Genomic DNA, 12,985 nt, shown 5'->3' with positions numbered 1-12,985 from the left:
GGAAAATATTGTTCCCCTATAGATTCCCTGAAATAACCTATGTTATTGAAGTTGCTTTAATCCAAGCACATAACAAATTGAAAAAAATGACATAAAAGTTGGAGTTGAGATTCTACAAGAGAAATTCTTGATTGCATTTTTTTCTCTTTTTAAACCTGAGATAGAAATTGTAAGAGCAGACTAAGACATTTCTTTCTGTAATGTAAAGTCTAAAGATAACCCACAGCCCTTTGATGCAGACAGTGAGAGGTTAGTCATAAAGTATGTAATCAACACTTTAAAGTGATGGATTCCCGCTGAGATTCTAGAGAAGGTTAAGTGGCTCATAGTGAATCATCCAGCAGATGCACACATTCCTGTCTAATCTGTCTTGAAGCTGCAGGTAACTGGCCCCTACAGTCCACAGGTGGCTTGCAAGCTTGCAATACTCTCGCAAGTCCACAGAACACCCGAAGTGTCCATGGAAATGGGAAAAACTGGCATAAAGTGCCACAGTGGGTGATGGCCTCAGCTCAGTGGCATTTCATGTGTGAATGAGTTAGGAGGTGGCTCCAGGAGAGGTTGTAGATTTTTCCATTTTATATGCCCGTGGAGTCTCTGGAGGCAAGAAGCTTCTAGAAGTCTTGTATAGCTTTTGTCCAGAACTCAGTCTCATTTTTGGTTTCTGGGGCTGGTGTTAATTCCCCTCCAGGGCCCTGTCTCATCTCTTCCCTCCACTGCCCACTCACCTACTTGGCCCTACCTCACTCCCCTTCTCACAGACTGAACAATTTCCGCTGGGAAATCAGCGTTCGTCACCACCAAAAAAGGCAAATCAAGTCTGTCTCCATTGAGGGACCACTTAGTAAATCATCTTTTTAAAAAATTATTGTCTATCTAAACACTACTTAGGTTTAAAAATTTTTGTTAGGGTCAACAGTTGTCCTCTTTTTGTTGCTAAGATTTATTGACAAAAATATCCACTAAGTGATAGATTTTGTCATAGTAATAACCCTGAAGGAGATTATGAGCTGTTTATTTCTAAATCCTCACAGAGATGATCAAATCTGGAGTGTCTTTAATCCTCTGGTTCTGTATTTTTTGTGTGTGCATGCTCAGTTGCTTGGTTATGTCTGACTCTTTGCAACCCCATGGACTGCAGTCCACCAGGCTCCTCTGTCCATGAAATTTTTAGACAAGAATACTGAAGTGGGTTGCCAATATTTTGTGTAGCCCTTCACTAATTCCTGGATGCCAAGTACTTCATTACTTCTTTAAACATTGTATCTGAAAGGAAACACTGCCTTTAATTGGTGCCTTTGCATTCCAGACAAGGCTGGGTTCGGAAATAACTTCACCACGGTGGACAACAAATCCACAGCCCAAAATGTGGAAGGCATTGTCGTCAGTGCGATGTTTAAATCCCTCATCACACGCTGCGCTTCAACTACTCATGAATTGCACAGCCCTGAGAATCTGGTGAGATACCTTTTCCTCCCACAGAAGTTCTCAGTCTTATGCCGTGACCTTGAGAAAGAGAAGTTGAAATCTAAAACTATAAAGTTAAAATATCTATGTATTTTCCCAGTGTCACCAGCAACTCACAGTAGAAACCCAGCAATACCTTTCTCCTCCCTGTCACTTGTCATCATACCTGCAAATAGGCTTATCTCTTCCATCTCAGAGGTTCTGTGGTAATTGGTGAAATAGTTGCCAAGTATTTCAAGCCCTTCAGAAGCAGGTACTAGAGCCCAGCATGTTGGCTTGTGAAATACTAAAGAGTGTTATACCAAGCTTTTGTTTGAAACCGCATTTACTTTATAACTAATTCAGATATGCTGCTGAAATGGGTTTTGTCTTTTTTATCAAACACTAATCTTTTAGCTACACTTCACAAAAGACTGTGTTAATTAAATCACCAAGGCCACAAGTAGAGAGCGCCAGGTTTTAAAAGATTAGTGTTTATTGCTGCCAAGAAGATTGTGGTTTGGGATAGTAAAATATAGATGAAGACTGACACATGATATGACTAAATGAATTCAGGTCTCTCAGAGGAGTAAAGAAGCATTTCTGTATCTTACTAATCTGTTAGCTATACTGACTCCTATGCAGAAATCAGCTCATTGACATATATGGACACTGCTAATCTACTTAAATCAGAGAAATAGTTTTAAGTTATTTTAAATCATTGAAACTATGTATTCACTTGAGATAAACAGAACAAAATTCTGAATGAAAAGGAATTTGATTTTGCTGATTGTCAAGCCTCCCAACAAGGTTCTCGGAGGTTGAGAATAACTTGCATACCATCCAGGTGTTCAGTTTGGTCATGGCAAGAAGTAATTTGACAAGTGGATTATAGTATATGTGAGCTCTTATAAGTCTTACCCTACATGCACATGTATAGAAGAAATACTACATTTCTTAATTTTATTTAAATCAATTTAAATTTGGCTTTGAACCTCCATTCCACCAGAATGGCTAGAAGTTGAACCTCAGTCATTCTTGGGTCTCCCAACTTCAGAGAGTAGGGCAAATATTCTCAAGTCTTAGGCAGGACCCAGGGCTTGTGGTGAGGCTCCATGGGTTTCAAACATCAGTTATTTCTGTTAGTTCACATGGTGCTCTCTGCTGCTTAGGGATGGGCACTCTGGTGAATGTGGAACCCTTGATTTTGGAGTCTTGCCTTCCATGGAGGAGCTACCACATGAGTGAGAGCATAAGGCCTTCTTCTCACAGGACCAAAAGGATACCTTATGTTCTCCTCAGTGGCCCTTCCTTCTGCTTTTCTAAAGATTGTGGGCATAACTGTCCCAGTGGTCTTAGATTTTGAGGCCCAAAGCTCTAAGGTGTTTTTTAGGCTTCTATGTTCTTCTTTGTCATGAACCTTTCCTAAGAAGAATATACTAACTACCTTCTTAGAGAAGACAGATGGGGAAATGCTGAATGCAAAGCTTAATACCTTAAAAAAAAAGAAAAAAGTCCTGCATTAAATGTTGAATCACTAATACGTTGGTTTTAATAGCCTTGTGTCTTTGCAAGTCTATTGTCAAGTTCATGCTCAAATGGGCTACAACATACATATTATTTGTTAAGACTATGTAGAAAAATGTATCATCCTTGAATGTAAGGCTCTATTAGAATTGTCTAGAAGGTTTAGCATAATTTATCACAGTGATGCTGAAAATTTGGAGAAGTTGAACAGCGAATGAAATCTGTAATCTAGACAAAATTCTGATTCCCTTATTTTTGCAGGCATCTAAGAGTAGTCCCAAGAGATATAATTAAAAGTTTGGAGATTCAATTGTTACAAAAGCGTCTCCAACTAATAAAAATAAATGAAAAAAAAGTGTAAACTGATGTCTTTCTAATATCACAGCCAACTTTCTAAATATGTAACATGGTGACCATCCTTTTTCATACTAAAAATGACAGGCAAGGTTTTTGGTAATGTTACCATAGGAACAGTGGAGGGACAGGATACCATTAGTTGCACTGTAGTAATTTGTCTTCCTTTTATGATCCCAAGGCTCATCTAAGTCCAAGGAATTACCTTCCACCCCTCTTCCTATGAATATTCTTCAAAGACACAACTATCTTTCTTTTCCCACACTTTCCTTCTGGCCTCCAAATAGGGGCTGTATTGTGACATCCGTCAGCTGGTCCAGTTTATCAAGGAGGCCCATGGGAATGTCTTCAGGAGAGTGGCCCTCAGCGCTTTGCTTGACAGTGCTGAGAAGTTGGCACCAGGGAAAAAGGTGGAGGAAAATGAACCGGAATCTAAGCCTGGAAGAGGAAAAAGGTTGGAAGCTTGAGCTCTCTGAATATGAGGGTTTGCCCAGTCTGTAGAATATAATGTCCTGTTGTATTGTTTCATGATGTGAAATTCCAGGGCAGGGATGAAGGACTGTCCTGTATGAGCGATACCACTGGCAGTGGCCCAGCTGCAGCTTAGAAAGCGGATGAGTTTCCTATCAAACAAATGCTGCCTCGGTATGAATCAGACCTCAGTTGATCCCGAACTTTCATACACTGGAACCTTACTTCATAGCTCTTACTTATATGGTAAAATGTTATCTATGTTTTAGTCCCTTCAATAGGTATAACTTATATTTTTTGTCCAGAAAGAAAAAGCAATTACTGATACCATATCATTCTGTTCAGTAAGTAATATTTTTAACATGGTGAAAAGATAAACGGCTGAGACATGTCCAATTCTGTTTTCTTCTAGTAAACATGAATTTAAGGGCTTTGCAGGTGGCTTAGTAGTAAAGATTCTGCCTGCCAATGCAGGAAACATGGGCTCACTTCCTGGGTCAGGAAGATCCCCTGGAAAAGGAAATGGCAACCAATTCCAGTATTCTTGCCTCGGAAATTCCATGGACAGAGGAGCCTGGCAGGCTATAGTCCATGGGGTCACAAAGAGTTGGACATGACTTAGTGACTAAACAACAACAAGGAGCAGAATTTATTGTATGCCTATTCTATAAGAAATGTCACTTATGAAGATTAAAAGAGATGCCTCAATCTAACACCCTGCCTGCAGTTACTGCCTCTGTGTGCAAGGATGGTACTGTAGTGTTCTTAGGCAATAATGCAGCTAGGTCATAAGTTAAATGGTAGGACATAAATTCCATGGCAACATAGACTCATGATGATACAGGGAGTGTGCAGTCCATTTAGGCTGTCTGTAACAGTGTTTTGCTTTATGAAGTCTATGAATTGCTGAGAAGTGGTGTCCTGCTCTGCTGTGATTGGTGGAATGCACCATTTGCACAGGTCAGAGGCGGGAAGCGTGGTGGATAAAGGCCAGGTGACTGCCGCACCTGAGGAATGTCGAAGCTTTATGTCCGGTCGCCCCTCACAGACTCCAGAGCAGTAAGTAGAATTAGCTTTGTCTCCAATGCAATGGGCTGAGCACTTACCCCTGGAAGAAATTCTATTTTCCAAGCTGCTATTTGCTTTTCCTTTCTGTTGAACTTCTCCTTGCTTCTGCCCTTTACTTTTCATTCCCGTGCGACTTATCTCTACAGGCTCAAATCACAAGTAATCAACTTCATGCTTCCAGGAAGCCTCCCTCACTGCCTTTCCTATTTCCAGCCTCTACCCCACTTCTGTCTTCCATGCACAATCTTGCAGGTAAATCTTGAAAAGGAACATGTATAGCAGGTGCAAGGGCGATGTCATCCACTTTCTTGCTTAAAATATCACTTATAAATCACTTATAACTATCAATAATTGAAGCTTTATCCAGAAATATGTAAGATAATCTTCTCTCATGTCCAGCTTTACCTGAAACGACTCATCTGTTTCATCTTGGTTCTCTCCAGAGATCCACTCCAGTGCCTCTGTTATCAATTTATTTCCACTTTTGATAATGGCAATATCAAAAGCATCATGAAAATAGTGCCCCCAGAAAATGTTAGGATTATTGTAGAAACTAAATACAGTCTAGTTCTATGCAAAACTCATTTGTATTCATTCTTCTTTTGAGACCTGTTTACTCCTAAGTGATGTTGATCAATACTTAAAATATGGTCCTTTTAGTATACCATTCTATCTTCCAAAACCATTATTTAGTACAAAATGATTATTCTTCCAGAAATTCTGTAGGGGATTCTAGGTTTTATGGTATCCCCTCTGTACAGTCAAGGAAGTCATGTCATCACATAGGACCCTGGCAACCCACAACAAACAAGCAAAACCTTTAAGGAACAAAAAGCCTGCACAATTCTTACAGCCCTTCAAAATTTTAGAAACTGCCCCTAAAATGAGTGGGTAAAAGTAGTTCAGTTGCTCTGTTGTGTCCAACTCTTTGCAACCCCATGGATTGCGGCATGCCAGGCTTCCCTGTCCATCACCAATTCCTGGAGCTTGCTCAAACTCTTGTCCATCAAGTCAGTGATGCAAGTAAAGAGAAGGTAAATCAACTCCATGGGTCCAGAGACCATGTGAGTTTTTACTTAACCACTACAGCCCCAGTGCCTCAATAGGCCTTGCTGGGTCCATAGTAAGCTCTTAATATATATCAAGAATGAGTGTATGACAGTCAATGAAAGGATGGACTTATCGAATTACCATTAAGCCTTTGTCTTCTTTAATTTCTATTCTCAAAATTGAAGTTTAGTTTTTCCTTTAAAGAAGTTTCTAAGGACACAGTAAAAAATCCCAACTTAAGTTCTAAGGGAAAAAAAAGTGAAAGGCAAATTTCCTTTCAGGGAATTTTCCCTGAAAGGCAAAGATGTGTCTGTAGCTGAATAACCAACCACAAGACTAGTTAAAAGTCCTTACATACGGAATCTATCTAAAAAAATGAGAGAGGACTTTTTCCCCCAAAATAACACTAACATCTATTGAGTTAATCTGAACAAGAAGAATGATTTAATAGGTTAACTAGATTTAAAACATAAAACTATCTACCTTGATAGGTGATTTAGTTTTCTCAGTTACAAATACTCTCTTTCCGTGGTTCTGTAAATACCACCTGATTTCTTAGCATTTAGCATGTGTCTATTCTCTCCCTTGAGGAAAGATACATGTTTTAATGTGCCTCTACATAACAATTTCCACTTGGAGCGATGTCGTAGAATGTCAAGTATGGGAATTTTCCCTGATCCAAGTGGGCCCAGGAGATGAGCTGCCATGTCCTCTGTTTAGCACTGAAGAAAGGTAGGTGGGTAATCCTGGCTCCTACTCTGCCATCTCTTTCTCTCTGTTCCCCTTCCCGGCCTTTCATACCCTTTGCTTCTCCGTTTTCCCTCTTAAAAATCACATTAAAAATTCCCTCTTAAAAATCAAATGAGTGATATTAAAAGCAGTTCTATGTGCCCATTTCTCGGAAACTCATGATTGATACATACCCTTTGGACAAAGCTGATTTGGCACTTTATTGTAAAGCTGGTCAATTATAGCTTCCCTGGACATTTCCCCACTCAGGCCACATGGTCAATATGCTCACCATTGTGTCACAGATTCCCCGGAGGTAAAAAATGCTTCATACACTGTGAGCATTTGATAAAATAACTGGGAAGTCAGATTCGGAAACACTGATTTAAATTCACACTGTAAGGGCTTCCCTGGTGGCTCAGACAGTGAAGAATCCTCCTGTAATGTGGGAGACCTGGGTTCGATCCCTGGTTTGGGAAGATCCCCTGGAGGAGGGCATGCCAACCCACTCCAGTGTTCTTGCCTGGAGAATCCTCATGGACAGAGGAGTCTGGTGGGTTATAGGCCGTGGGATCGCAAAGAGTTAGACATGACTGAGCGACTAAGTGCCACAATATTTGAGAAACAGAATGTCCTGAATGAAAATATTAAATAAACATTTTGGGCTTGCCTGGTGGCTCAGTGTTGAAGAATCTGCCTGCCAATACAGGAGACAAGGGTTCGCTCCCTTATCTGAGAAGATCCCACATGCCACGGGGCGACTAAGCCCGCGTACCACAACTTCTGAGCCTCGTGCTCTGGAACCCAGAAGATACAACTGCGGAGCCCAGCACTGCAGCTACTGAAGGCTGTGTGCCTAGAGCCCGTGCTCCACAATGAGAGTAGAAATCACAATGAGAAACCCTCCCACCGCAACTAGAGAGTAGCCCTCACGGCAGCAAAGACGAGCACGGCCAAAAATAAATACATAAAATTATTTTTAAAATGATCGTTAAAGGTTTTATTACCCTCATGACGTTCTGAGAGAGAAAACCTGCATCCCTATATAAATATCCCCAGAAAATGATTGCTTTTATACAGTACTATCCGATTTTAGGTAGATCCCAGGTTTAACCCCAATGCTTATAAATCATTACCTAAAACCCCCCCAAACAAATTTCATCATATGTTACTATTTTCTCTAACCTTTTCTTTCCAAATGACTGAAGTAATATATGTTGATCAAGTTGCCAAATGTGGAAAACACAAAAAAAAAATAGAGAAAAATAATTTTAAAATCAAAATACCTTCAACTAGAGATAACCACTGTCAACATTTGGTATATTATGCTGAATACACATTTGAGCATGTGTACACACAAGTTTGCACACAGACACATAATCACATGTGTGCTTCTTTAAAAATAATTAAACTGATGATAACCTGCTTAATCCATTTATTTGACTACTGCCTTTTAATTTAACAGTATATCGTGAACGTACCCCATTTCGTTAGTCTTGTGAAAATAGCATTTTAATGACTACAGAGGGTGCCATCATATGGAAGTCCCACAATTTCTTCAACTCTTTTCCTAGAATTGAATATTTAAATTGTTTCCGGTGTTTTGTCATTGGCCCAAAATCTCAGTGAGCATCTAACCTTCTTATATGTACATCTTAGTATATTATTCCATCATTTCCTGGAGATAACTTCCGGGAAGTTGAATTTCTGTGTCATTGTTGTAGCTATAGGCTTTACATCACATATTACCAAATTACCTTCCAGAAAGGTTGAATCATTATATCTCACCATGACTGTATCATAGTACCCTTGCTTTCGCTCCATTTCCCTACCCCTTCTTAATCTTTGTCCTTTTAATGAGTGAAAATAGGGATCTGATTTCAACTGACCCTTTTTTTGTTAATACCTGATGAAATTAAACTCCATATTACCATTGGCCACTTGTCTTTTTCCTCTTGTGAAATGCCCCAGTCAAAAATCCCTTTGGCAATGTTCCCATTTGTCTTATTAAGTCAGACTAAACTTTTTTTTTTTTTACTTTTAAGCCTTAAGATTCTTTCACATAAGAAAGCTAAATAATCAGGCATCATAAAAATAACAGTGAAAAATTACGATGCATTCCCTGGGTGTGGTGATTGTATTTTATTTATTCATTCATTCAAATATTTTTAAGAGTTTATTTAGGGCCAAGAATTATATGGTCCTGGGGTGGAGATGGGCATAGGATATGGTACTACACACTGCTCAGGGAACTTCAAAGAAAAAGTTAAATATTTACTGACACTGTAAGTGTTTTTTTATGACCCACACTCACAGACGATTACCTGCAATAATATTTAGTCTTACATTATGGTTGAAACAAAATGATGTCCTCAACTTGACAGCTGAGATGTAACTACTTTCAGGAAGAGCTCAGGGAGTCACGCTGGGTCTTCCTCCTTCCATTCCCACTCTGCCCCTTGCTAATCCCAGCCCATCACAGGTCATCTTGCATGATTTGCCTCCGTGTCACTGACAGGAGGTTGAAAGAGATTTAAGAGACTTTCACATGTGTTGTCAGGCATTTAACCATCCCCTCTGCCTGCTTTCAGCGATGAACAAATGCAAGGGGGAAACCTGGGGCGAAAAGATTTCTGGCGCAAGATGTTCAAATCCCAGAGCGCGGCAAGTGACACCAGCAGCCAGTCTGAGCAAGACACTTCAGAATGCACGACTGCCCATTCAGGGACCACCTCTGACAGGCGCGCCCGCTCCCGGTCCCGCAGGATTTCACTCCGGAAGAAGCTTAAACTTCCCATAGGTAAAAGTATGTCTTTTTTATTTTATGGATGCTCTTATTCCCTGCCATGTGCTCAAATCAGCTCATAATCAGCACAGAGCAATGCATGGGAAAGTAGAGAAAGGGAAAACTTTCAAGTCACAAACATAGGGTGATTCATTCATTCATTCATTCATTCATTCCTTTCAGCAGGTATTTCTCAAACCTTTATGTGAGCTTCTAGGGTGCGCAAACCCTGTGCTAAACCTCAGTGATTAAATGATGAGCAACATTTCACGGTGTCTGACTTTGCTGAACTTACAATCTATGAGGGGTGGCAACCACTGAAGCAGATCATTATACAACAAAGTATAGTTGCAAGCTATGAATTTTATGAAGGAAATCTACATGGTGCTGTGAAAGCATGCAATAGCAAGACCCAATTGCAATGGGAAGAGGCAGAAATCAGGGAAGGCTTCCTGAAGGAGGTGACATTAATATCTGCTGAGTACTTGGGAGAAGGAGGAAGGAGAGCACCCCAAGTGGTAGGAATGCAATATGCAAAGGTATTAGGAGGGAGGGACATGGAAGAACTGAGACAAGAGCGGCTGCATGACAGTGGTGGAGCCACAGAGACCAGAGTATTGTGGGCCTTGCAGGTCACTTGGCTCTTCATCTTTCAGCCCTACAGAGGCCAGATGGGATGTTGAACAGGGGGGTAACATAAGCCATGATCAGGTAAATTTTTTTCTAGAAGATCACTGCATGGAAACATACTGGAGGCAGCATGAGTGGGTAAGGGACCAGAGGGAAAGCTGCATTATGGTCCAGGTATAAGTAACGGTAGCTTAGATGGGTGGTGACCATGTAGATGGAAAGAAATGGACATATTTGTGAGATACTTTGGAGGTAAAATCAACAGGACTTAATGGAATATGTGAAATTTGACAAGGACTGCATGGATTACACTTTTAATCACCCAAGAGACCCAGGTTCTTTTTGTCCTGATCTTAGTCATGCGATCTTATAGTCCAACAGTGAATGTTTTTGTTCAAAGCATGTACAATTTCTGTTCACTTTTGTTTACATTGGGTCATGTAACTTTCATTGCTTTTTGGGCCTATGCTAACATTTTTGTCTAATCCATTTGGGAGAAAATGCTATAATGGTCTAATTTTGTAAAAAATTATTAACTAGGAAACTGGCTGAAACGCTCCTCCCTCTCGGGCCTGGCAGATGGCGTGGAAGACCTCCTGGACATCAGTTCTGTGGACCGCCTGTCTTTCATCAGGCAAAGCTCCAAGGTAAACAGGACGTTACTTACGTAAGGGAATGTTGTAGTCACTAACAGAAAAATGTCAGGGCTGAGAAGTGCTAAACACCTGGAGGGGCTGAAGAAATTCTCTTCAAGTTAAGTAAGTTTGGGGAACTTAAATGAACTATGGAAACTAAGATGTCTTAGTATTAGGCAATCACAGAAAGGAAAAATGTGACAAAACTTTAAATAAAACTGTAACGCCCCTTCCTTCTTCCTTCCCCACAGCAAAAAAAAAAAAAAAACTGTAACGCAGCTATAAAGAGGTATATAGCTATTTGTGCCCGTGCTCAGCTGTCTCTGACTCTTTGTGACCCCATGGACTGTAGCCCACCAAACTCCTCCATCAGTGAAATTTTCCAGGCAGGTGTATTGGAGTGGGTCGCCATTTCCTCTTCCAGGGGATTTCTGGGCCCAGGGTTCAAACTTGCGTCTCCTGCATTGGCAGGCAGATTCTTTACCACCGAGTCACCTGGGAAGCCCCATATAGATATTAATTCCCAGCTACTTTTAACACACATGTGAAATCCTCACATCTTGAGATTCTATCGAAGGACACATAACTGTACAGTGTGGATATATTTCTTTTATACACACACAGAGTTTATCTTTGTTCCCTCCTTTTTCTACCATCTGAACCATTCTCCCCATTGACAAGAATAAAGAAGTTCAGGGTGATTTTTCCCACTTCTTGCCTTCATCTGTTAAGCATCATAGTAACCTGCAGTTTGGAAAAGGTCATAATTCTTACTGAAAGCCATTTCTGATAAGAATCTTCCTTGTGACTAGTTCATGGTCTGCTCACAGTAATTGTCAGCGTGTGATGGAAGTTACATTCCTTTATATACAAATTATTTGCCTAAACTTTTTCTTCTTAGATCTCACTAAAACCAATTTTCTTCTATCTCTTTCAAAAATAATATTTTGAAATTATAAAAAGAATATAGCAATATTATGAGACATTTAGAAGATATATTTGTAATTCCTCCTTCATATTCTTTTTACTAAAAGTTGGCCAAGTATTTGAGAGTCTGTGAAGTATATAGCTTCTTTACTTTGCTGTAAACAAACACATTTTAAACATTAGGGGGAAAGCATGTTATTGCACTTTAATTATAGGACACCTTGTGAATCCATTTTTACTGATTCTTACATAGAGATTTGAAATCTTCTATTTGTCTATCTTTTACTTTCATCTGATTCTCAGCTGTGGTGTTTTTTTATAAAGGATGAATAAGACTTCTTCATAAATCTGAGTTTGGACTTTAGCAGAATTAAACTCTAAGAATATCTCAATTGTTTACTAAACTATTTCCACAGTGCCCAATTATTTTACTTTCAATCTGTGACCAAGACTCTCCTTCAAAGTATAGTTGTAAGTGATATCTTTTTTGGTACATGGAAATAAACTCTATAGACTAGCTAACCAGATATGGAAATCAGAAGAAATGAAGTGACCTTTATATCACAAACAAATTATTTTTCAAGGTAAAGGTTCATTCCAGTCACTAAGTCATGTCCGACTCTTTGCAACCCCATGAACCCCAGCATGCCAGGCCTCCCTATCCATCATCAACTGCCAGAGTCTACCCAAACCCATATCCATTGAGTAGGTGATACCATCCAACCATCTCATCCTCTGTCATCCCCTTCTCCTCCTGCCCTCAATCTTTCCCAGCCTCAGGGTCTTTTCAAATGAGTCAGCTCTTCATATCAGGTGGCCAAAGTATTGGAGTTTCAGCTTCAACATCAGTCCTTCCAATGAACATCTAGGACTGATCTCCTTTAGGATAGACTAGTTGGATCTCCTTGCAGTCCAAGGGACTCTCAAGAGTCTTCTCCAACACCACAGTTCAAAAGCATCAATTCTTCGGTGCTCAGCTTTCTTTATAGTCCAACTCTCACATCCATACATGACTACTGGGAAAACCATAGCCTTGACTAGACAGACCTTTGTTAACAAAGTACTGTCTCTGCTTTTTAATATGCAATCTAGGTTGGTCATAACTTTCCTTCCAAGGAGTAAGCATCTTTTAATTTCATGACTGTAATCACCATTTGCAGTGATTTTAGAACCTCCAAAAATAAAGTCAGCCACTGTTTCCACTGTTTCCCCATCTATTTGCCACGAAGTGATGGGACCAGATGCCATGATCTTAGTTTTCTGAATGTTGAGCCTTAAGCCAACTTTTTCACTCTCCTCTTTCACTTTCCTCAAGTTTTTTAGTTCTTCACTTTCTGCCATAAGGGTGGTGTCATTTGCATAT

The 12,985-nt window shown here is 40.0% G+C and overlaps 1 protein-coding gene across 15 annotated transcripts in view; it reads left to right on the top strand.

The window, feature by feature from the left end:
- Positions 1-12,985, top strand: part of UNC80 (unc-80 homolog, NALCN channel complex subunit) — a 222,378-nt gene that overhangs the window by 57,082 nt on the left and 152,311 nt on the right. For 12 of the 15 annotated variants that reach the window (XM_043445612.1, XM_043445610.1, XM_043445615.1 and 9 more), the window contains exons 16-20: positions 1,310-1,458; positions 3,615-3,781; positions 4,759-4,857; positions 9,237-9,451; positions 10,601-10,707. In XM_043445612.1, the coding sequence (XP_043301547.1) occupies positions 1,310-1,458; positions 3,615-3,781; positions 4,759-4,857; positions 9,237-9,451; positions 10,601-10,707 (737 nt within the window). The remainder of the gene's footprint in view (positions 1-1,309; positions 1,459-3,614; positions 3,782-4,758; positions 4,858-9,236; positions 9,452-10,600; positions 10,708-12,985) is intronic. The other 3 variants (XM_043445611.1, XM_043445618.1, XM_043445617.1) reach the window with 1 other exon arrangement.

The sequence above is a fragment of the Cervus canadensis genome, chromosome 24 (assembly GCF_019320065.1).
Source record: "Cervus canadensis isolate Bull #8, Minnesota chromosome 24, ASM1932006v1, whole genome shotgun sequence".
Classification (NCBI taxonomy): Eukaryota; Metazoa; Chordata; class Mammalia; order Artiodactyla; family Cervidae; genus Cervus; species Cervus canadensis.
The sequence above is the reverse complement of the archived record's forward strand: the minus strand, read 5'-3'. Positions and strand labels throughout refer to the sequence as shown.